Below are 22,017 nucleotides of genomic sequence, written 5' to 3' on the forward strand. Positions count from 1 at the left end.
ATATAGCCCTGTGTGGAGAAGCTGCCCCGGTAAATTGTACTACTACGGTACAGTACTAGACTACTGCTGTGTTCGTCTCGGTAGCGATTGCGTTGGTTGAATTGGATTTAACGTTCCGTTGTACGGTTTAGGCTGAAATTAATTATTTTCATGAACAGATTGACAAAGTTTAGGCTGTGGCAATGAAGTTCAAGTTAGTAGTTAGATAGACTTTTGATTTAAGTAAGGGGAGTGCCGAACATGTTCTGTCGCCGTTTGACTTCCTACAGTACAGCTGTGTAGATGTTTTTGTAGTGTCTCGCATAGGCTACAGCGTTGCAGTGATACACTGGATTGAAACCACAGGTAATGATAATTTCACTCACAAATCGTTTACTTGTAATCTAATGTCATAATAAATCCTACAACGAAAATGTATATGTGAGGAATGTTTATTTTAACGATTGAAAACAGATAACGCTACATCATAGACCACTGTAGTATGTGTTGCCCGGGCAACACAGGCTAATGTCATGATGCTAATACTTCAGTGAAATAGTAGACTACTGTTTCCGAAAGTAGATGTACTTCCTTAATAATATCAGCTTATACTGTACATTACACATCACAATTGTGTGTCATATCACAAAGTAAAATGAGTAAATAGTTATCACCCTGGCCTCTTTGCTTGTGGCGTTTCTGCAGCTGCCTTGCAGTAAAGCTATAGTTAGCCTAGCTATCCCCCAAGTTAACAGATGCGAAACGAATGTTCTACCAAAGGTAGTCACGTGTGTTTACGTGACGTTAGTGACGTAGTGAAGCTATTTAGGTACGTAGTTATTGTGAGAATAAGAGAAACAGGAAAACAATACAAATATATATGTGAGAGAACAAAGGTTGTGCTCTCGCCGAAGGCTTGAGCACACCCAATGATATCATCTTGTCTCGCAGGCTCAAGGGCGCATTGGTTAACTTGGAAATGTATTTTTCACTTTTCTCGGCGACGAACATAGTATAGATAATAATACGAATGAGTTTTGCAAATAGATATTTCTTTCGAAAATTAACAAAATATTGGTGGGAACGATTGTGTCTTTCCCAAACTTTGGGTGTGACTAGTCCCCATGGTCCCTATGCAAACCTACGCCCTTGGATGACAGCGAGAAGCAGACAAGAAAGAGAAGAGTGGGAGGGTGACATTAATATACTATCACGAGGACCTGAGAAACGGAAGAGACTTTATCCAGAACTCGGAATTGAAAACGGGGAGTTCAGTTGCATTCCTCCGTGCTTTCACTGGTCTGATGCGTATTAGTTGATTGGAGTGAAGGAGGAGTCTTGGTGCGCTATCTTCCTCCAGAACTTTAGTTAATCTAACTCCATTTTGTTTAAAAAGAAAAAAAAATTGACGTACGTGCATACTGCATGCAGTAGCCTACAGTATATACGCCTAGTCTACAAGCAGTGTCTCACGAACGGCAGTCGTATCCCAAAAGCGAAACCAAACGACTCCTCAGCAACAAGACGCGCCTTTTTTCTCGTCTACCTGAGCTAATACGTTCGGTAACATAGGCTACTTAGACTTTGTGTGTGGCGTTAATTTTGATACAACAAGAAGGTCAAAACTGTTAGGAATTGCCATAGAGTGAGAACGTTGACTTTACTTCAGAAGAAAACAAACTACAACGTTGCGCAGTCAGGTAGGTTTTCAGATCATTTTATAGCAGTTAATAAATATGGGTACTTCTGTTGACGGATATAATTTGATTTGCTGGCGTATAATAGAACAGTAGGCTATATTGTTGTGTCAAAGTAGTTTGCTATTTAATTAGATATGCTATGATTTGCACACATTTACTTAACGGATAAAGCTAATCAAAACAAGAATATTGGTGATTGAGACAGCATTTGTGAAAATAGGACTAACGTTACATATCACTGTATGTCATAAGTTTTAAGTATGTTACATGCTTTTCTGTAAGCTATTTGTTGTTTACATCAGTGGTTTTTGTTTTTTGCTAACAGACCTGCACAAGAACAATGAACAGCATTGGACCCGCTGAATTGAGGATTGTACTGCTTGGTAAAACTGGCGTGGGGAAGAGTGCCACAGGAAACACCATTCTGGGACGAGATGTGTTTCATTCTGATTTAGGCTTTTCTTCAGTTACCACACAATGTCAGCTGGCAACTGCTGTTATTGGAGAGCAGACCATTTCTGTTGTTGACACTCCAGACTTCTTCTATTCAACACACACAGAGGACTTGGACTCAGAGATCAGGAGAAGTATTACTCTGTGTGGCTCAGGGCCTCATGCCTTTGTTTATGTTCTGAAGCTGGAAACATTCACAGAGCAAGAGGCAGATGTAGTGAAAGTGATTCAGAAACGATTTGGGGAGGCTGCAGATAAGTACACCACTATTGTGTTCACTCATGCAGATACACTGAATGGTGCAAACCTGGAGGACAATCCACTCTTATTAGACCCAAATGGTGGGAGATATCCCATATTTAATAATAAAGACAGAGCAAACAGGCAGCAGGTACCTGAGCTGCTGGAGAAGATCAGCATAATGGTGACAGAGAATGAAGGTAGCTACTACACAATGGAGATGCTTGATGAGGCAGAAAGAAAGGCAGAGGAAGAGATAGAGATGCTGCGAGAGGAGATACACAGGAAGGAAGAGAGGAAGAGGGAGGAGGAGCAGAGGGAGTTAGAGAGGATAGTGATAGAGACAGAGGTGCGTGTATTCAAAGAGTTGAAAGAGAAACGTCAAAGACAGATGGCTAAAGAAAAGAATAGGGAAGAGATTTTGAAACGAATGAAACAGGAGGGTAGCATTCTGAGTGTACCTAAAGAGATGGGAAATACGAATATTGAAAGGATAAATACGGAGAACAAAGAAACAACAAGACTTGTTACTAGTAGGGCATTAGACAGAAATGAAGTCTCTAAAGTATGCAGATCCAATTGGGTATGGGTTCTTGCTTTTATCTTTGCTGTTGTGGTTATAAGTTGTGTGTTGTTGCTAATCCACAACTATACATAAACAATGTTCTGGACAGCAATCAGACAATCTTGTCATCCATATTAAGATTGACAATGTATGGCTAGTGATTTAATAATGGGCCCCGGGGAAGGTTGTGAAGTATTTGGATGTTAGAACATATGCCTTAAAATGAAGTGAGTGTACATGTCTCTAAAATTCCATCTTAAAAATACCCAAAAACAATGATGCTAAAACCTTTACTGATTTACGCCGGTATAGAAGAAAAGAAGGGAAAACTCCAAGGGACAGGAATGATTAGGAAGCGCCAGTCAAGTCTACCAGCTGCAGGCTGACCTTGAGATCCTAAGTATCACTAACTCAGCAGATCAAGAGTATAAAAGATAGAACACAAAGAGCAGATCTTTAGTTCGATACCCGGGGTTCCAAACTGGGGATTTCGATTTTGTGAAGACTCAATAAACTTTCTGCATCAAACTCTGCTGAGATTCCTGACCAGTTTTTGAACTTAGAATTTGAAGAAAACCTGACGGTTTTATACCTGAGGACAGCATTGAGGCTTGACAAAAAAGTTGTGAACCTGGTTTTAAGACTCAGTTTGTCCATTTAACATACTTAGTGAAAGGCATTCCCAACCCCTTCAGTGATAAACAACCCAAAAGTACAGGCCACACAATAATATGATATATTGTACATATGTAGAAGAATGTGTTCCTTTTCACTGGGGAGATCACTCCTGTGATCTTTCTCATTTTACTTTTTTTTTTAATGACAAATCTATTAGAACCTCTATTACCGGTCACCAACAAGAGTTAAGGTGCATGTTTGCGTACAGACCACATCCCCTACATGGGTGTCAGCTCATGTGACAGCTTCTCAACAGTTATCTCACCATGTCTTGGTAGAAGACACACCCACAAGCACACACACGCCTGAAGCCATTTTGTCATGTCTTATGATCTATCTTTGCCCTCTTCCCTACTGTTACTATTGCTGCCTGAATAGAAAGCTACACATCCACAAACAATCCTTTCATAAATGAAATCATAGTTGAGAAAATGAGAATAAAACAGACTGTTATAACATGATACAAAATGTTATTTGTCACTATCTTATTGATATTAATCATAATATTAAGCTTTCACACATGATTCTATAAACCATTAAATTCACAACTGCAGACAAACTTACAGGGTTAATACTGAAGATGTATTAGATATTACCCAATTGCTGTGAAAGTACCGAGTCTATGAAGTGAATCGCCAAGTACAAGTTCAAGACAAAATCAACGTATTTATTATAAAGTAGATAAAGTGCAGGTGTCTGATACACAAGTTGAGCATCTCAGAAGACTGGACAAAGAATACAGGAATAAAGGGCAGTTAAATATTATCACAATATGGAGGGTTTTACTCTCACAAGAAACATCAGGGGGTGATAACCAACATAGCCTTTGCAAGCACAGAAAGAGGACGCTGCATGCTGGTCTAGATAGCTTTTGGTTAGGTCTTCAGACAGGGCTCCTAGAAATGGCCTTGACGCTCCTCCTATTGTCCTCGTTCAAAGTTGCATGTCATTATACACTTTGGTAATATTGTGACCTCTGACCTACTAGTCACAGGCATTTCCTAGTCGCACCTTACAAAGAACTAACTTATGGCTATGCAGGTATAAGCAAATAGCAAAAGGTCAGTTTATCAATGATACAAGCGACATAACTCATAAGTACATGACATATTTCTCTCCTGGACATGACCAAGGGTTATGTTCTCATGATCTTAATATAGCAGGATATAGATCAAACATTGGATATTATATTCAGAGCATTCCAAAAAGTAATAAAGTAATCATTATCTTTAATTATTATTAACTTATCAGTTGTTGAGAACAGACCTCTTCAATACACAGTAACCTTGGGGTGTAGGGTCACAACCCGCCCTCTGCAGAGGATTCAAAACACAGCAGCCCGCCTGATCTTCAACTTACCCAGACGCTCCCATGTTACCCTGCTCCTCATCTCCCTCCACTGGCCACCCATCACGGCCCGCATCAGATTCAAGACCCTGGTACTGACCTTCCGAGTGGTAAACGGGACTGCACCTGACTACATCCAGTCTCTCCTTACACCCCCACCCGCCACCTATGGTCTTCTTCTGACAACCGTCTGGTGGTCCCACCTCTCAAGAGCGCCCGGTCCCAACACAAGCTCTTCTCCTGTCTGGCCCCCCAATGGTGGAATCATCTCACCACCTCCATCAGAGATACTGACTCTCCACCTTCAAGAGAAGGCTAAAGACACACTTGTTCCTGGAGTACAACAGTACTTAGGAAAGATTTGTTGGATCAGATGTTATGTTGTTTTATTTCCTCCAGGAACACAATGACATTTGTTGGTTAGTTGTAACTGTAACTACTTGCACTCGCTGTGAATTATATTATTGTTGCTTGACCTTCCTCCAGGTACACTCTAGCACTTTCGAGGATCTTGTTGTTTAATTGTAATTTGTTTAACTACATGCTCTTCTGGTCCTACCCATTGGCACTTATTTGCTTTTCACAATGTATGCTTCATGTTTTTGTTAATTAACAGTTACAGTTTTTAACAGCGCTCTTAATGTCTCTGTGTGTGTGCGTGTGTGTGTGTGGGGGGTGGGACCTTAACTATTTGCATGCACCCCCCTCCTCTCCCCCTTGCACTAACTCCACTCACAGCATCACCCACACAACCAACCACCCACAGCACCACCCACAGCACCACCCACAACACCACCCACAGCACCACCCACACTACCCACACCATAACCCACACCACAACCTACAGCATCACCCACACCACCATCCACACCAGCCAAAGCACCCAAAAAAACACCCACAGCACCACCCGCAGCACCAACCGCAACACCAACTGCAGCACCAACCACAGCACCTCCAGGACCACCCACAACAGCACCCACAGCAGCACCCACAATAGCACCGACAACAGCACCCACAGCAGCACCCACAATAGCACAAAGACATTTTTGAAATCCAATTTCTTTTATACTTTTGTCAGCTTTTCCATTTGCTTTCTCTGTTTTGCTCTTATTTTCCTGTTTTTCTCGACCTGCTCTCTCCTTAGCAGCCCTTTCACATTTTGATCTGCATCTTTCTTCAGTTTCTTTTACTATTCTTCTATGCTCACTTTCTTTTCGTTCCTGTTCTCTACGTTCTCTCTCCTCAGCCTCTTGACGTTCTCTCTCCTCTTCCTCCCTCTGTGCCTCCTCAGCAGCCCTGGCTGCAGCCTGAAACATCTCACTGGTATAGCAGGACCCTCCACTGCTCTCTATCATGTTCTCTATCTTGTCCCTCAGCTGTTTGACTTGGACTCTGTTGCTTGCATCTTTATTGTTGAAGAGTTGATACCTTCCCCCACACTGGTCAATTAGTTTAGTCAAATCTTTGCTCTCTTTGACTAGTTGTTCTACAGTCTTACCCTCCAGCAGGTCTCCGTGGGTGAAGAGGATGATGGCATGGTCTGCCAGACGTGGTCCAAACAGTGCTTGATAAATATCAATAATGTGTTTCTCCTGCTCTGTGAATCAGTTATTGACTGGCATGACTATGACAAAGGCATGAGGCCCTGGGGCACACTCATAGAAGCTCCTGCAAATGGCTTCAGTCATTTCTTCCTCAGAGAGACTTCTGTCAAACAGTCCTGGGGCGTCAACCACACAGACATCTTTTCCGTTTACTGCAGCCCGCTCAACTTGAGTTGTCTGTGTTACAGCAGACATACCCATCTTAGATTTGAAATACTCTCCACCGAGGATGGTGTTTCCTGTTGCACTCTTTCCCGCACCAGACTTGCCAAGCAGAATCAGCCTCCTCTCTGGAAGGTTATCATCAGGAATGAGGGGTGGTCCTACAAGGAAAAAACACAAATCGTAAACATTAAAGCAAGTATGCTAATATTTCTGCACAACACAGTGATCACATGGAAGATACATCAGACTACATCATTGATTGTTAAACTATTAACATGAAAAGTTTAAGTAACATTTTTTTTTTTTACTAACTTTTTCCAGCAGTGATTTAACCTGGTTTTCGTGGCCACTCTTGTTGTTGAACACATGGTATCTTCTCTTGTATTTTACCATCACTTCTTTGAGTTTTTGAGAGTCAGAAATGTGATCTTCTATTGTTTGATCTTCCAGTTCATCACCTCCAGTAAACAGGATCCATGTTCGTTTCAGACGCTCCTCACGGAGTAGACGTTCAATTCTTCTGACAGTATTCTGCTCCTTTGCGCTAAACCAGACGATTTTCAACACCAGAAGGAATGCCAGGTGAAGGCTGGTTGAGGATCTCCTGACTTATTTTCTGCTCAATTTCTTCATCAGAAAGATCTGGGTCACAGAATCCAGGGGTGTCATGCACCACAACATTTAGTCCTCCGTAGTTAACGGTTTGTGTTGCACATCGTGTCACACCTCCAGGCGATTTTTTCAATATGAAACCTTTGCGCCCAAGAATAGTGTTTCCTGAAGCACTCTTTCCAGCTCCAAGCTTGCCGAGCAATACGAAGTGTTGGTCTGAGTGTTGGTCTGAATCTTGAATATCTTGAACCATTTTCACACTCACAGACTGAACACAGGTACAGGACACCTGGCAAACAACATGAGAGATGTTACTTTCACTAAAAAAAGATTTCTGAATAGTTACATTAAATGTCACTGTTTAGTGACACTGTTTTGGCAGGGATATAAGCCACTGAGCTAATAAGCTAATAGTAGCCTACATATTTGAAAGTCAGTCTGAAGTTATATGTAAATGAGAATATGCTCTGTATGATCCATGGCTCACAGAAATACACAACACATTATACAAAAGTTTGCTTAATCATTTCCAAACATTTGGTTTGATGTGGCGAAAATGACATTTGGGGGGGCTCAGGAAACCAAAGATGGTTTAAATTTATCAACACATTATTTGTCCATTTTATGCTGCACTGTTCAAGTGCACCAGAGCTTTCCAATCATTTGACCCCTCACTTTAGTGGGTGGCAGATGGGAGGAGAAAGAGGGAGGGGGGAGAAGGGAGAGGACTCCCTCCTCACCTCCTCTGTGCTGGGCAGGGGAACCCGTATGGCCAGACAACGGCTCCTGATTGGCCCGATGACCATGGAGGTGGAGTTACAGCAGAGAATGAGGCGGCACATCGACATGTACTTTTCCATCGTACGACGCAGTGCATGCTGGGAGTCCTTGGTGAGGCGGTCCACCTCCGTCAGTAAGACCACAGAGAGAGAAATAATCTAGGGTTAAAATGAATAACAGCATCTCACCCTCACCAGGCCCTGGCAGGAAACACAGTGAGGAGGTCATGGAAGAATACTGCTTGTATGCTCATTTCCTTTCTTAATAAAACTGTACAAAGATAAAAGATTTTAGTCGTTGATATTCAGATTTCCAGCACAATGACCTCACACCTTGAGCCCCACTCTGGTACACTGCACACACATGCTGACACACACACACACACCATTGTTGAATTGTTTATACCTTCATTATTATGTCTGGAGGGATGCAGTAAGTCAGGAGTTCATAGAGCCTCGCCCGCACCTCCAACAACCTAGAGAGAGAGAGAGAGAGAGAGAGAGAGGGGGGGGGGGAGAAAGAAAGAGAGAGGAAAACGGAAACAAAAAAGTAGTCATAGTGTTAAAGAAAGGGAAAAAAACATACAAGTGAATGAATGAATTGAGAGAAAGCATTGATTGACTGATGTACAGACAGACAGATGAAGGAACGTGTAGATAACTCCTCCCCCTTCCTGAGTCCAGGTGCAGGAGCACTACAGCGGCATGCCCGTCTACGTGATGGCCAACGGCATCCTAGAAGACCCGGCGCGTTTCAAGGACAGTCTGAGAGTCTACTACCTCTACAACTACATCAACAAAGCCCTGAAAGGTGGAGCTCTAAGAGCTGCTGCACACTCTGAACACAGACTGGAACTGAATGTCATTATGCTTGTGTTCTGAGTATAAAACAGTTATATTATAACACCTGTGATTTGAGAGTAATTTCTTGCGGTATATTTGTGAGTTCCAATGCAACAGGTTTGTGGTTTGATCCCCATCTTCACCCACCTGTTGCATAAACCTGCTCTACCCCTCTGCTATTCTGGTCACTCTTGCTAGTTTTTCTACATTAATGATTAGACAGACAAAGCTCACTGACTCCTGTAATCGTCAGCTGACTAATCACACACATGCGGACACACGCACTTGGACACAACCACGCATACACTTTAAATTCCCTGTATGTTAAAAGTCCACTAGATGGCAATATTTCTCTACACTTCAACAGCACAGCACCTGAAGGGCTACTTCGCCTTCGCCTACGCCCTCAACGACCAGCGAGACCCAGGCTTCGGCCTGTATGGCCACGTCCAGGACGAGCCCATCGTCAAGGCCTCGCTGTCCCACTACCGCAACATCATCCAGCACCACGGCTTCCCAGAGGAGGGGGCCCCGGCCCAGCAGTGCCCCAGCCAGCCCCCACCCTGCCTGGGCTGCCAAGTCCTCACCAAGAGGCCCGTGGTGGGCTTCCTCTCTCTGGTGGGCTCTGGAGTCCTGCTCACACTGGGGCTCATTATCTACTACGCAGCCAAGAGACACAAACCCTATTATTAACACTTAGGATTGGATGAGGATTGTTTATTGTACTGTTATATGTTATAGATATATGCTGTAGATATGTGTTTTGCCCCTTATAAGTGCTTACAGAGCCCACTTTGCTAACCCTTCTCCATGAACAGTGTACTTGTTCATATACAAACTTACCTTCTCAGAGTTTAGAGCTCTGGATTCATATAAAGTTCCATTGTCCACTCTAGGCCACCTATTAAAATGTCACAAGGAAAAAGCACAGAGCAAAACAGTATAACATCTACCAGTAGACCTATAAAAAAAATAAAAAATGTTTCATATGAAACAATTATGTCCACAAATTTGAAAGGAAACAGGCAGGAGTCAGACAGTAGTTTGTCAACAAGCCTTTACGACACCATTTCACTAATTGTCTCGAATAGGGGTGTACAGCATGGCAATGATACATACTTACAATACACCCCACTTACTGCACTGGGTATAAAATACATAAACAATGGTGAAAATGTTATTCTCTGGTAATGGTTTGTCTTATGTAAATTATTAATAAATGTGGATTGGACTGTGACTGTCAAATGATTTGTGCTAACATGCCCATATTACTAGTGATCTGTCCCGTTTTACAGGTGAACATATTGCTAACATGGTATCTCACTATAATGTACTATTTATTTGGATATTTCATTGGCCACTTGTTGTTATAATTGGTGGTAATACTGTCAAAAAAGTTTTAACAGTAATACCGTTTTTTGTTACTTTCAACTTGTCATGTTGAAATATGACAATAATATCAATGTGTTTAGAATATATTTTTCATCCAAAGTCAAATGATTTGTGCTAACATGCCCATATTACTAGTGATCTGTCCCGTTGAACAGGTGCACATATTGTTAACATGGTATCTCACTAAAATGTACAATGTATTTGGATCCAGAACAGAAAGCACATTAGTATGTAAATATATATATAGGACAGAAGAGTTATGGTTCAGTCAGGACACACATTGATTTAATCAATCATTGCAATTAAAACAGTTTTGGTTTTACATTTAGTCATTTAGCAGACGCTCTTATCCAGAGTGAGTTTTATTTAGGATGGAAAACTCCATGCCTTGGAGCAGCTAGTACAAGCACAACAAACAGCTTTAGCACCTGTTACAGTTATGTACTATGTAGCTATGTACTTAGTTTTACAGTATGGAATACCATAACAAGGGAAGGAGCACAGGATAGAAATCCCCTGGTGGACAGACAATCAAATCAAACTTTGTGCTTAGTTCTTACATAAACATTTAACATCGACAGTTAATCTAATTCTCTGAAAAGGGGGTGCACAGCAGACTATTAACTGGAATAGAGGATTTAGGCATGACACTTTTTCTTTTCAATGTCAAGAGAAGTGTACAGACTGCAACAATTAAGTCAATTAAAAGATTAACAAACAAATAAAATAAATTGTATAAATTACAAGACTTTCATGGGGAATATTAGTTGTTGACAAAGGACTCCTACACCCTATGTATTTTCTTTCGGAAAGCAACATCTTCAACCATACCACAAGATGTCTTTTCATTTCTTCCTGAGAATGTAGCAATGCAATATAATTGTAGTATGATTAAGGACAGACATTATATTACAGCTACAGATACAGTACATTGATGTAAGAAAAAAATATCATGATATTATGTATAGATTAAACAGTTTTGAACTACTGTCTCTAAATGCATTATAAAATAAATGTCATTATACTTTCACATAAAATCGAGATTTTTTGACTTTTGGAAATCAAGACATCAATAAAGAACACATTTTGAGTATCTGGCAAAGAAAAAACTGCACCATTTAACCCTTGTGCTGCCTTCGGGTCACATGACCCAAAGGTTCATAACGAACCATCGTTGTGTTTACCCAATTTTACCAAACAAAAAACAAATAAAAATAATTGTATTTTAACCTTCGCAATGTGGAGGGTCTGAGACAGGCCGACGGTTAAAAGAAAATGCTTCACTTTGTTTTTGTATGCAGTAAAGTTGTCGCAATACGACGGTGGGTCACAATGACTGATGGGTCAGAATGACCCGAAGATAACACAAGGGTTAAAAACCTTTACATTATTCTTTGCCCTTTGGCTTTCCAGAGCTATTTTACTTTTTACTTTTCATTTATTCCTTATGCTTTCTGTGGTATTGTGCATACAGTACATTTTAACAAAGAACTCTAATATCACTATGCAACAATCACACACAAAACACTTACATGTGTTTGGACTTTTCCTACATGTAATGTAGTATTTACAAGTAAAAACTGGCAAAAATGACAATTTTAAATTAGTCAAGTCTTTTAGAAGTGATACCTTCTGAATAGTAGAGCAGTCACGCAAGTCAGGAATAATGAATGAGGCAAAGACTAAAATGGTTGTTGACCTTCACCCTTATACAGTACTTTACTGTTGTTTGCCCCGCCTCTCAAAGAGTCAGCTGATTTCAGAGAAGGATACCCGATTTTTCTGTAAACCAGGTGTTTTCTGTAGTGGCCGGCTATGGCCAGCTGGGGGCGCACTGATTAGATGTTGTTATGAGATGTGTGGAGAGGAGAGAATAAAAGTTGTGCAGTTGCATCCTGACGGTTGTGTCCTTTCCTTGAGTAGCCTACCGAGTACAGAGGAAAAATACGCTTTCCACTATTGTGGTTGGCCCCCCAAAATACCAAATCTCACTCCAAGGTTTTTGGAGAAGTTGGCAGCCCTGTGCATATACTGTAACGTTTTACATATTTTACAGTTAGTTTTTCTTTGCTCTTACAGTGTCCACCACAACCAGGATTGTACTCGTGGGGAAGACTGGTGCTGGCAAAAGCTCCTCAGGAAACACCATCCTGGGCAGGAAAGCCTTCAGAGATGCCAAGTCAAGCTGCTCTGTGACTAAGGAGTGTTGTAAAGAGACTGAGGTGGTGGCTGGTAGACAGGTGGTGGTAGTGGACACACCTGGCATATTTGATACAGATCTATCTGACCAATATTTAGAGATGGAGGTCAGTAAATGCATCAACATGACATCTCCAGGTCCTCATGCAATTGTACTGGTCATAAACCTGGGACCTTTCACAAAGGAAGAGCAGCTTACAGTACATAGAATCAGGGAATTGTTTGGTGATAAATCTGACAGGTACATGATGATCCTCTTCACTCATGGCGATGAGCTAGATGAGGGCATTGAAGACTATTTGAATGAGGAACAGAAAGACCTGAAGCTCCTAGTTGAGCAGTGTGGTGGAAGGTACCATGTGTTTAACAACACTAAGATGGATGAGAGAAACCAGGTTCTAGATCTTATAGAGAAGATTGACCGAATGGTAGAAGTGAATGGTCAAAGCTACTACACCAATGACATGTACCAGGAGGTTGAGGAGAAGCTTGTTGAGAAGGAGGAAGAGCTAAAGGGTCAATATCTTAAGAAACAACTTGAGTTAGAGGCTGAACTTCCACCCGTCTACCAAGAGATAAGTCAGAAGGTAAGGGGGACAATGGAAGCGTTTGAGCAGGCAATGAAAATGTTTCAAATACATCTTAAAGACTTAGAACTCATAGAGCAAAACAAAATCAGGAGAATCATTGAGCCCTTACGTTACTTTGATAGAAAGTTAAGGGCTGTAAGGGAGGAGGCAGAGCAAACATTTCAAGAAATGGCCACAAGTTTGTGTAAAAAGTTGCAGAACAAGGCTCCACAATAAAATTAACAATGTATGTAACAACTGTAACAATGTAGGTCACTGGACAACAGAAAACCAAAGAAAATATAACATCTGAGAGTACCAAAGCACACAAGCACAAAAATAATAACATAACCAGTACTCCAAATATGACAGGTTGGATTGTCCAGTAATCAGTTTAATAGATTTGGAGAAAAGAGTGTGAGAGAGATGTGATATTCCTTGGTTCTGTGGGTGTAGTGTTCCAGGTATATCCTGATCAATAGGAACAGGCTGACTGCCCAAGGACACTTTTGAGATGTGGTATTTTACAGACCCCTAGGTAGGAGCTCTGGTAGATGAGTTTTGTTAAATGAATTCATTGAGCGGAAGGAGCAGACCATGACATTTGTATGTACATTTGTATGTATGTGATTTGTTTCAAATAACTGACCTTTGGGTTGACTGGGAACAATATTGTTAGATTTTTCTCTAGCATTGACAGGAACCTATACAATGTATTTTTCATTAGCACTGCATTATGACGGCTTGATTCATCCTTTAAATGTCACTGCCTTTATATGCCATTAACCCTTGTGTTATCTTCGGGTCATTCTGACCCATCAGTCATTGTGACCCACCGTCGTATTGCGACAGATTTACCGCATACAAAGACAAAGTGAAGCATTTTCTTTTAACCGTTGGGCTGTCTCAGACCCCCCACATTGCAAAGGTTAAAAGAAAATTATTTTAATTTGTTTTTGTATTGGGTAAAATTGGGTAAACACAACGATGGTTCGTTATGAACCTTTGGGTCATGTGACCCGAAGGCAGCACGAGGGTTAAGGTGCATATACTTCCTTTCTCTGATACCGTGGACTGCTTTACTCCCAAAACTTTCTGTTCAGTTTCTTTTTTTATGTACTGTATTTTTTACATTGTCATTTTACTTGTACATTGTTTTGATGTATAACCTATATTTTCATAATGCAGCAAGAATGACGCCCTGACTGTAAATTATATTATATATTATATTCATTTTTTGTTATGTGTATTTTGTTTGAGATATTTAGCTGCTTAGATAAATGAATGAAAATGTGGAGATGAAGATGTGAAGATTTATAGTAATTATGAGATCAATCTTGTGTAAATCTTTGGAACGGTGTCATTACCAGGACTTGTATGTAAGCAAAGGCCAGACAAGTCTTAGTTTTAGTTATGATTTGTGGCATGAGAATATACAGATTTACTAATACGATATACAGCAGGAAGCTGAAGGAAAATGGCATGTGTTTCTTTATATCAATATAGTCAATATTCTCACACTGGGAATAAAGACAATTACGTTGACACCCTCGAATTATTGTATTAATATGTATATTAGGATCATATATGGTGACACATTTCTAATATCTCATATGAGACTATCTATAGTTAAAGGAAATATAAAACATGCACATTAGATGTATATTGTATATTTTAATGTCTAGCAATATCCATTTAAAGAGCAATCAAGGAGGTAGGCATAGATATATATGTTGGAGGGAAAAAAAGATGAAACACCCACAAAATTATAGATGAGATGTTACACAATAAGAAAAGAAAAACTTAAAGCATAATTCTTTTTATGTACCCCATGTACCCCACATTGTTAACATATTGTATTCAGAATCTGATACTTTAAAAGAAAGTCTTCAGAAAGAAAAATTATACGTTACCTTAATGCTACATTTATTCATAGTTCCCATCATACTTAATACATACATAACAATACAATGAAAGATTGTATCATATATTAGATTATGGGTTTTATGCACTTCATATACATTAAGTTTAACATTTTGACACAAAGTATTTCAGTTTTAGACACACAGAGCAAAACAAAATCAAGAGAATTATTGAGCACTTACGTACACAAATCAAGGTTGAGTGAATAACCCTCTCTTGGCACACGAGTGACCTTATGATTTTAATACATACATGAAAATGATCTGATGAAGATTGTCACAAGACATATATATATATTTACAGTAAGAGCAAAGTCGTTACATATACAGAGTTCTATCATTTGTTTTCAAAGAACAAAACAAAACAAAAAACAGTTTTAACAGAGAGAGGTAAATGATGTCAATATAAAAGAGGAGTAGGCCTAGTTAAATTCTTTATAGACCTTTTTTGGAACATAAACAATAACAGATCAGTTAAGAACGCAAGGCCCTGAACTACATCCGGCTAGCGCGTTTCAATGTCTTGTCATTGACAGATCATGGACAAGAGAAAAGGGAAGATCACTTGTTACTAGGAGCCCGATACCAAGAAGTTGAAGTAGCAAGGTGAACACATGTTACAAATGTTACAAAAAATTGATGGTTACAAACTGTAAAATGCATGTAAAAAGTAGGATGTTGTCTGTTTTAACCCGTTTAGTTTGCTTATGAAGAAACGCTTGCTTGTTGGCTACTTGACTATTCATTTGTGCAATAAAATGTTTTTAGTTTTTAACAGTGCTCTTAATGTCTGTGTGTGCGTGTGTGTGGGGGGTGGGGCTTTAATTATTTGCATGCACCCCCCTCCTCTCCCCCTTGCACTTACTCCACTCACAGCATCACCCACACAACCAACCACCCACAGCACCACCCACAGCACCACCCACAGCACCACCCACAGCACCACCTACAGTCCAACCAACACCACCACCCACAAGAGCACCCACAACAGCACCCACAACAGCACCCACAAGAGCACAAAATAATAGAAATCCAATTCCTTTTCTTTTGGCAACTTTTGTTATTACTGTTCCTGCTATTGCATTTGTTACTTCTGTATTTCCTTTCTCTATTTTGCTCTTATTTTCATGTGTTTCTCGACGTTGTCTCGCCTCAGCATCCCTTTCATATTTTGATCTGCATCTTTCTTCAGTTTCTTTTACTATTCTTCTATGCTCACTTTCTTTTCGTTCCTGTTCTCTGCGTTCTCTCTCCTCAGCCTCTTGACGTTCTCTCTCCTCTTCCTCCCTCTGTGCCTCCTCAGCAGCCCTGACTGCAGCCTGAAACATCTCACTGGTATAACAGGACCCTCCACTGCTCTCTATCATGTTCTCTATCTTGTCCATCAGCTGTTTGACTTGGACTCTGTTGCTTGCATCTTTATTGTTGAACAGTTGATACCTTCCCCCACACTGGTCAATTAGTTTAGTAAAATCTTTGCTCTCTTTGACTAGTTGTTCTACAGTCTTACCCTCCAGCAGGTCTCCGTGGGTGAAGAGGATGATGGCATGGTCTGCCAGACCTGGTCCAAACAGTGCTTGATAGATTTCAATCATGTGTTTCTCCTGCTCTGTGAATCGGTTATTGACTGGCATGACTATGAGAATGGCATGAGGCCCTGGGGCACACTCATAGACACTCCTGCAAATGGCTTCAGTCATTTCTTCCACAGAGAGACTTGTGTCAAACAGTCCTGGGGCGTCAACCACACAGACATCTTTTCTATTTACTGCAGCCCGCTCAACTTGAGTTGTCTGTGTTACAGCAGACATACTCATCTCAGATTTGAAATACTCTCCACCGAGGATGGTGTTTCCTGTTGCACTCTTTCCCGCACCAGACTTGCCAAGCAGAATCAGCCTCCTCTCTGGAAGGTTATCATCAGGAATGAGGGGTGGTCCTACAAGGAAAAAACACAAATCGTAAACATTAAAGCAAGTATGCTAATATTTCTGCACAACACAGTGATCACATGGAAGATACATCAGACTACATCATTGATTGTTAAACTTTTAACATAAAAAGTTTAAGTAACAAAAAAAGTGTAATAAAACTCTTACCAGAATAGGAAGGCCTAACTTTTTCCAGCAGTGATTTAACCTGGTTTTCGTGGCAACTCTTGTTGTTGAACACATGGTATCTTCTCTTGTATTTTACCATAACTTTTTTGAGGTCTTCAGACTCAGAAATGTAATCGTCTATTGTTTGGTCTTCCAGTTCATCCCCTCTAGTAAACAGGATCCATGTTCGTTTCAGACGCTCCTCACCGAGTAGACCTTCAATTCTTATGACAGTATTCTGCTCCTCTGGAGTAAACCTGTCGATTTTCAACACCAGAAGGAACACCTGGTGTGTATGTGAAGGCTGCTGGAGGATCTCCTGGCGTATTTTCTGCTCAATTTCTTCATCAGAAAGATCTGGGTCACAGAATCCAGGGGTGTCATGCACCACAACATTTAGTCCTCTGTAGTTAACGGTTACTGTTGCACATGCTCGTGTCACACCTTTAGCCGATTTTCTCGATATGAAACCTTTGTGCCCAAGAATAGTGTTTCCTGAAGCACTCTTTCCAGCTCCGACCTTGCCGAGCAACACAAAGTGTTGGTCTGAGTGTTGGTCTGAATCTTGAATATCTTGAACCATTTTCACACTCACAGACTGAACACAGGTACAGGACACCTGGCAAACAACATGAGAGATGTTACTTTCACTAAATCAAGATTTCTGAATAGTTACATTAAATGTCACTGTTTAGTGACACTGTTTTGGCAGGGATATAAGCCACTGAGCTAATAAGCTAAAAGTAGCCTTCAAATTTGAAAGTCAGTCTGAAGTTATATGTAAATGAGAATATGTTCTGTATGATCCATGGCTCACAGAAATACGCAACACATTATACAAAAGTGTGCTTAATCGTTTGTAAACATTTGGTTTGATGTGGTGAAAATGACTGTTTGAAAATCAAATTTGGGGGGGGCTTAGGAAACCAAAGATGGTTTAAATTCATCAGCATATAGGCCTACTGTGAAATTCACACTCATATACTTTGGAAAGCTCTGGTGCACCTGAACAGTGCAGCATAAAATTGACAAATAATAATGTTACCCCTAACTTTAGTCGCAGCAAACAAATAACTATAAATGCAAGACGTTTAATTGGTGCTTGGGTTGGGTAATTGGTGTATTTATTATTATGATTTAATATTATTATTCCACCCTAACTATTTTTGCACTACATACACAATAATTAATAGGTGTGGAGGTGATTAAAAAAGAAATCCCAGAAATTGAAGGCTACCCTCTAGTTCCCAACAGTCTCTGTTCAAATCCATGCGTAAAATCGTAATTTAAACTACTTAGTAAAATTATTTTTTACTGATGTGGTGTTACAAATCCCAAAACCTACAAAACGTTTCCCCTCTTTCACGTCAAAGTTAATAAAATAACGTACCTGTTTTCTACAGGTTCCGTTTTCACGTCCAAACCGAACTGCTAAGAAGTTAAGGTTAAAATGGCAAACGCTGTGGTGTGGAACTGAGGTAACTTGAGGTCCAAATGAAATTGTTACACCCAAGAACGTTTTAGCCGAATTTATGCAGCTCTTTTCTTCGGATTCTGAGTAGACAAGAGTGTCGTTTGTCAAATTCGTCAAAGATGTAACCTACAAAGATGACTCGGAAACAAGTTCCGGTCATAGGCAGTCTTGAAAGGCAGCAAAGCGAAACCAAAAAAATACTCTGCAAGGTACCTTACTTGCAGAGTTATTCGACTATTGAGTCCAGCTACTGATGTGGTGTTACAAATCCCAAAACCTACAAAACGTTTCCCCTCTTTCACGTCAAAGTTAATAAAATAACGTACCTGTTTTCTACAGGTTCCGTTTTCACGTCCAAACCGAACTGCTAAGAAGTTAAGGTTAAAATGGCAAACGCTGTGGTGTGGAACTGAGGTAACTTGAGGTCCAAATGAAATTGTTACACCCAAGAACGTTTTAGCCGAATTTATGCAGCTCTTTTCTTCGGATTCTGAGTAGACAAGAGTGTCGTTTGTCAAATTCGTCAAAGATGTAACCTACAAAGATGACTCGGAAACAAGTTCCGGTCATAGGCAGTCTTGAAAGGCAGCAAAGCGAAACCAAAAAAATACTCTGCAAGGTACCTTACTTGCAGAGTTATTCGACTATTGAGTCCAGCTAGTAGAACTATAGCGTTATGTAAACCTCGACTTTGTGTCTTAGTGTGGCATAGTGTATATAGCCTCCAGTTTTAACGCCAGACAAGACGACTCGAATATCAAACTGAAGTTGGTAAAAGCCCAGTGAGAACGCTGACTTTCCTACTCACAACGTTGCAATAGTCAGGTATGTTTTCTGTCTGTCCAATAAACGATGGCCGATTTATAATTTGACAGCAATGAATAAATGTGTGTATTTGTGTTGTCAATAGTAATTTGATGTGTGTAGGCGTTGTTTACTGTTAGAATGTAGACTATTCGAAATTTGGTTTAAATGAAGATAAATATGGTAGACCACGTTGATAACGTTTATTCGCTAGTAGGGTGTCGTTAGTTTTGGTTCGATTTTGGTCAACGACGTAATAACTAGCTTATAGTGAGACCTCCTGACAACACAATTAACCTAAAAAGTGGTTCATCGCAGGCCTAATGAATTAGTATGATAATGGTGATCATTATTTTCAATATGATCTGCACAAATTTACTTACGGATGAAGCTATCAAAACAAGAATATTGTCAATTGAGACAGCATTTGTGAAAATAGGACTACACTATATCACTGTATGTCATTAGTTTTAAGTATGTTACATGATTTTCTGTAAGCTATTTGTTGTTTACATCAGTGGTTTGTTTTTTGCTAACAGACCTGCACAAGAACAATGTACCGCATTGGACCAGCTGAATTGAGGATTGTACTGCTTGGTAAAACTGGCGTGGGGAAGAGTGCCACAGGAAACACTATTCTGGGACGAGATGTGTTTCGTTCTGAGTCTGGCTTTTCTTCAGTTACCAAACAATGTCAGCTGGCAACTGCTGTTATTGGAGAGCAGACCATTTCTGTTGTTGACACTCCAGACTTCTTCTATTCAACACACACAGAGGACTTGGACTCAGAGATCAGGAGAAGTATTACTCTGTGTGGCTCAGGGCCTCATGCCTTTGTTTATGTTCTGAAGCTGGAAACATTCACAGAGCAAGAGGCAGATGTAGTGAAAGTGATTCAGAAACGATTTGGGGAGGTTGCCGATAAGTACACCACTATTGTGTTCACTCATGCAGATAAACTGAATGGTGCAAACCTGGAGGAATTTGCAGAGGACAATATAGTCTTATTAGGCCCAAATGGTGAGCGATGTCCCATATTTAATAATAAAGACAGAGCAAACAGGCAGCAAGTAACTGAGCTGCTGGAGAAGATCAGCATAATGGTGACAGAGAATGAAGGGAGCTACTACACAGTGGAGATGCTTGATGAGGCAGAAAGAAAGGCAGAGGAAGAGATAGAGATGCTGCGAAAGGAGATACACAGGAAGGAAAACTCCAAACTACCGTGGTGGAGAAGGAAGTTAACCATTTTACAGCTGAAACCAAAACATGTATACATGTTAAGTGTGCTTGTTGTATTTGCAATGGGAGGGGTTTCAGTCAGAAAACAAGGCCCTTTCAACTTAACCATGTTCATGACAGGCAGCCTAATAGCACTTTTAGCTGAAGGAGTTGGGAGTGTATCATACTGGACCATACAGACCATTTTAATAAGGTTGGTACGGCAATATCGGCTTCCTCTTGGGAATAAAATGCATACATTACCTATAACAGTGATGGGTATCACCACAGCCTCAGGGTTTGGTGGAGGGTTAGGGTTATGGTTAGGAAACACACTTGCCATAGGAGGAGCTGCTCCAATAGGTGCAATAGCTGGACTGTTAGGAGCAGTTGGAGTTATGTTATGTTGAAAAAAGAACACATTAAATTAGTAATCTGTATTTATGTATCTAAATGTACATTTTTGACATGTACATTTTTCACCCAGATAGGCCTCACCTTTTTTTAGGTGCTGTAGCTGTAGACATGATACTTTGCAACTCTAACCAGTCGCCAACTTGTACGATAACGCATATAGCTGTAGAATCAGAAAACTCGCAGATTTGGATCTGATATTTGTAGTTAATGTTAAATTATACTTAACATCAGACATACATTATCCATTTTATATTGGTCCCTAAATGGACCAATATAAAATGATAACTAACATTTTCATCAAGGTTGCAATTGTGTATGTATTGTAGACCTAATTAATCCTTTTAATTTCTAATGCCTATAATTATTTTAGTGATCATTTTCACGATTGTAATGATAATAGGTTTTATCCAGCAAGGCCGATTAAGAAGCAGATTTATCAACCCAAGGACGTGTGCAGACATCCAGCCTGCAAAAACTTCTAAGTGCTGGAACAACTCACACCACACTGAAGTTGAAATGCTGTGTATTGCTCTGATGAGTGGTTTGTGAAAATTAAATTGTCTTTGTGCATTATTGCTTTTCATGACAAACTCATTAAAGACAAGTGTACTCAGCAATGATTGCCACGGCAATATGGTTTTCATTTCAGATTTTTCTTTTAGTAGGTTATTAGCGACAATTCTTGCTGTGTAGACTACCCAAACTCTATGTTTTAGCCTAAAACATTGGTGATTTGATTTCCATGTGTTTAGACATCATCAAATGAGGACTTACTTGCTGGACAACGTTTCATTCGGCAAATCACAAGTAGGCTATGTTATTTTTGTGTACATGCTGTCAATTAGAAGCTGTAAAGCTCTAATTGAATTTGTATCGCTTTTGCAATACGGCCAGGGGAGCAGTGCTGATTGCTGACATAACACTGAATCTGTTTATTTCCTAGGGTTTTCTTTAT

At 40.2% G+C, this 22,017-nt stretch overlaps 4 protein-coding genes and 1 pseudogene across 4 annotated transcripts; 3 read left to right on the plus strand and 2 right to left on the minus strand.

Annotated features, from left to right (window-relative positions):
• The first annotated feature begins 1,222 nt into the window (after positions 1–1,222).
• On the plus strand, positions 1,223–4,005 carry LOC134013743 (GTPase IMAP family member 4-like). The gene is made up of 2 exons (XM_062453442.1): positions 1,223–1,679; positions 2,005–4,005. The coding sequence occupies exon 2, from the start codon at positions 2,020–2,022 to the stop codon at positions 3,028–3,030; it is 1,011 nt and encodes a 336-aa protein (XP_062309426.1). The 5' UTR covers positions 1,223–1,679; positions 2,005–2,019; the 3' UTR covers positions 3,031–4,005.
• A 327-nt stretch (positions 4,006–4,332) lies between these two features.
• Positions 4,333–7,596, minus strand: LOC134013508 (GTPase IMAP family member 4-like; annotated as a pseudogene).
• A 515-nt stretch (positions 7,597–8,111) lies between these two features.
• LOC134013509 (GTPase IMAP family member 9-like) lies at positions 8,112–13,638 on the plus strand. Its single transcript, XM_062453014.1, has 5 exons — positions 8,112–8,234; positions 8,807–8,933; positions 9,333–9,583; positions 12,418–13,173; positions 13,582–13,638. The coding sequence occupies exons 1-5, from the start codon at positions 8,112–8,114 to the stop codon at positions 13,636–13,638; spliced, it is 1,314 nt and encodes a 437-aa protein (XP_062308998.1).
• Positions 13,639–14,784: 1,146 nt separating this feature from the next.
• On the minus strand, positions 14,785–19,271 carry LOC134013711 (GTPase IMAP family member 8-like). The gene is made up of 3 exons (XM_062453386.1): positions 18,537–19,271; positions 17,147–17,765; positions 14,785–16,986 (listed from the first exon to the last, which is right to left on the minus strand). The coding sequence occupies exons 2-3, from the start codon at positions 17,727–17,729 to the stop codon at positions 15,926–15,928; spliced, it is 1,644 nt and encodes a 547-aa protein (XP_062309370.1). The 5' UTR covers positions 17,730–17,765; positions 18,537–19,271; the 3' UTR covers positions 14,785–15,925.
• LOC134013737 (GTPase IMAP family member 9-like) lies at positions 19,214–21,598 on the plus strand. The gene is made up of 2 exons (XM_062453434.1): positions 19,214–19,445; positions 19,964–21,598. The coding sequence occupies exon 2, from the start codon at positions 19,979–19,981 to the stop codon at positions 21,053–21,055; it is 1,077 nt and encodes a 358-aa protein (XP_062309418.1). The 5' UTR covers positions 19,214–19,445; positions 19,964–19,978; the 3' UTR covers positions 21,056–21,598.
• The last annotated feature ends 419 nt before the right edge of the window (positions 21,599–22,017 follow it).

This window comes from Osmerus eperlanus, chromosome 27 (genome assembly GCF_963692335.1).
Source record: "Osmerus eperlanus chromosome 27, fOsmEpe2.1, whole genome shotgun sequence".
Taxonomy (NCBI): Eukaryota; Metazoa; Chordata; class Actinopteri; order Osmeriformes; family Osmeridae; genus Osmerus; species Osmerus eperlanus.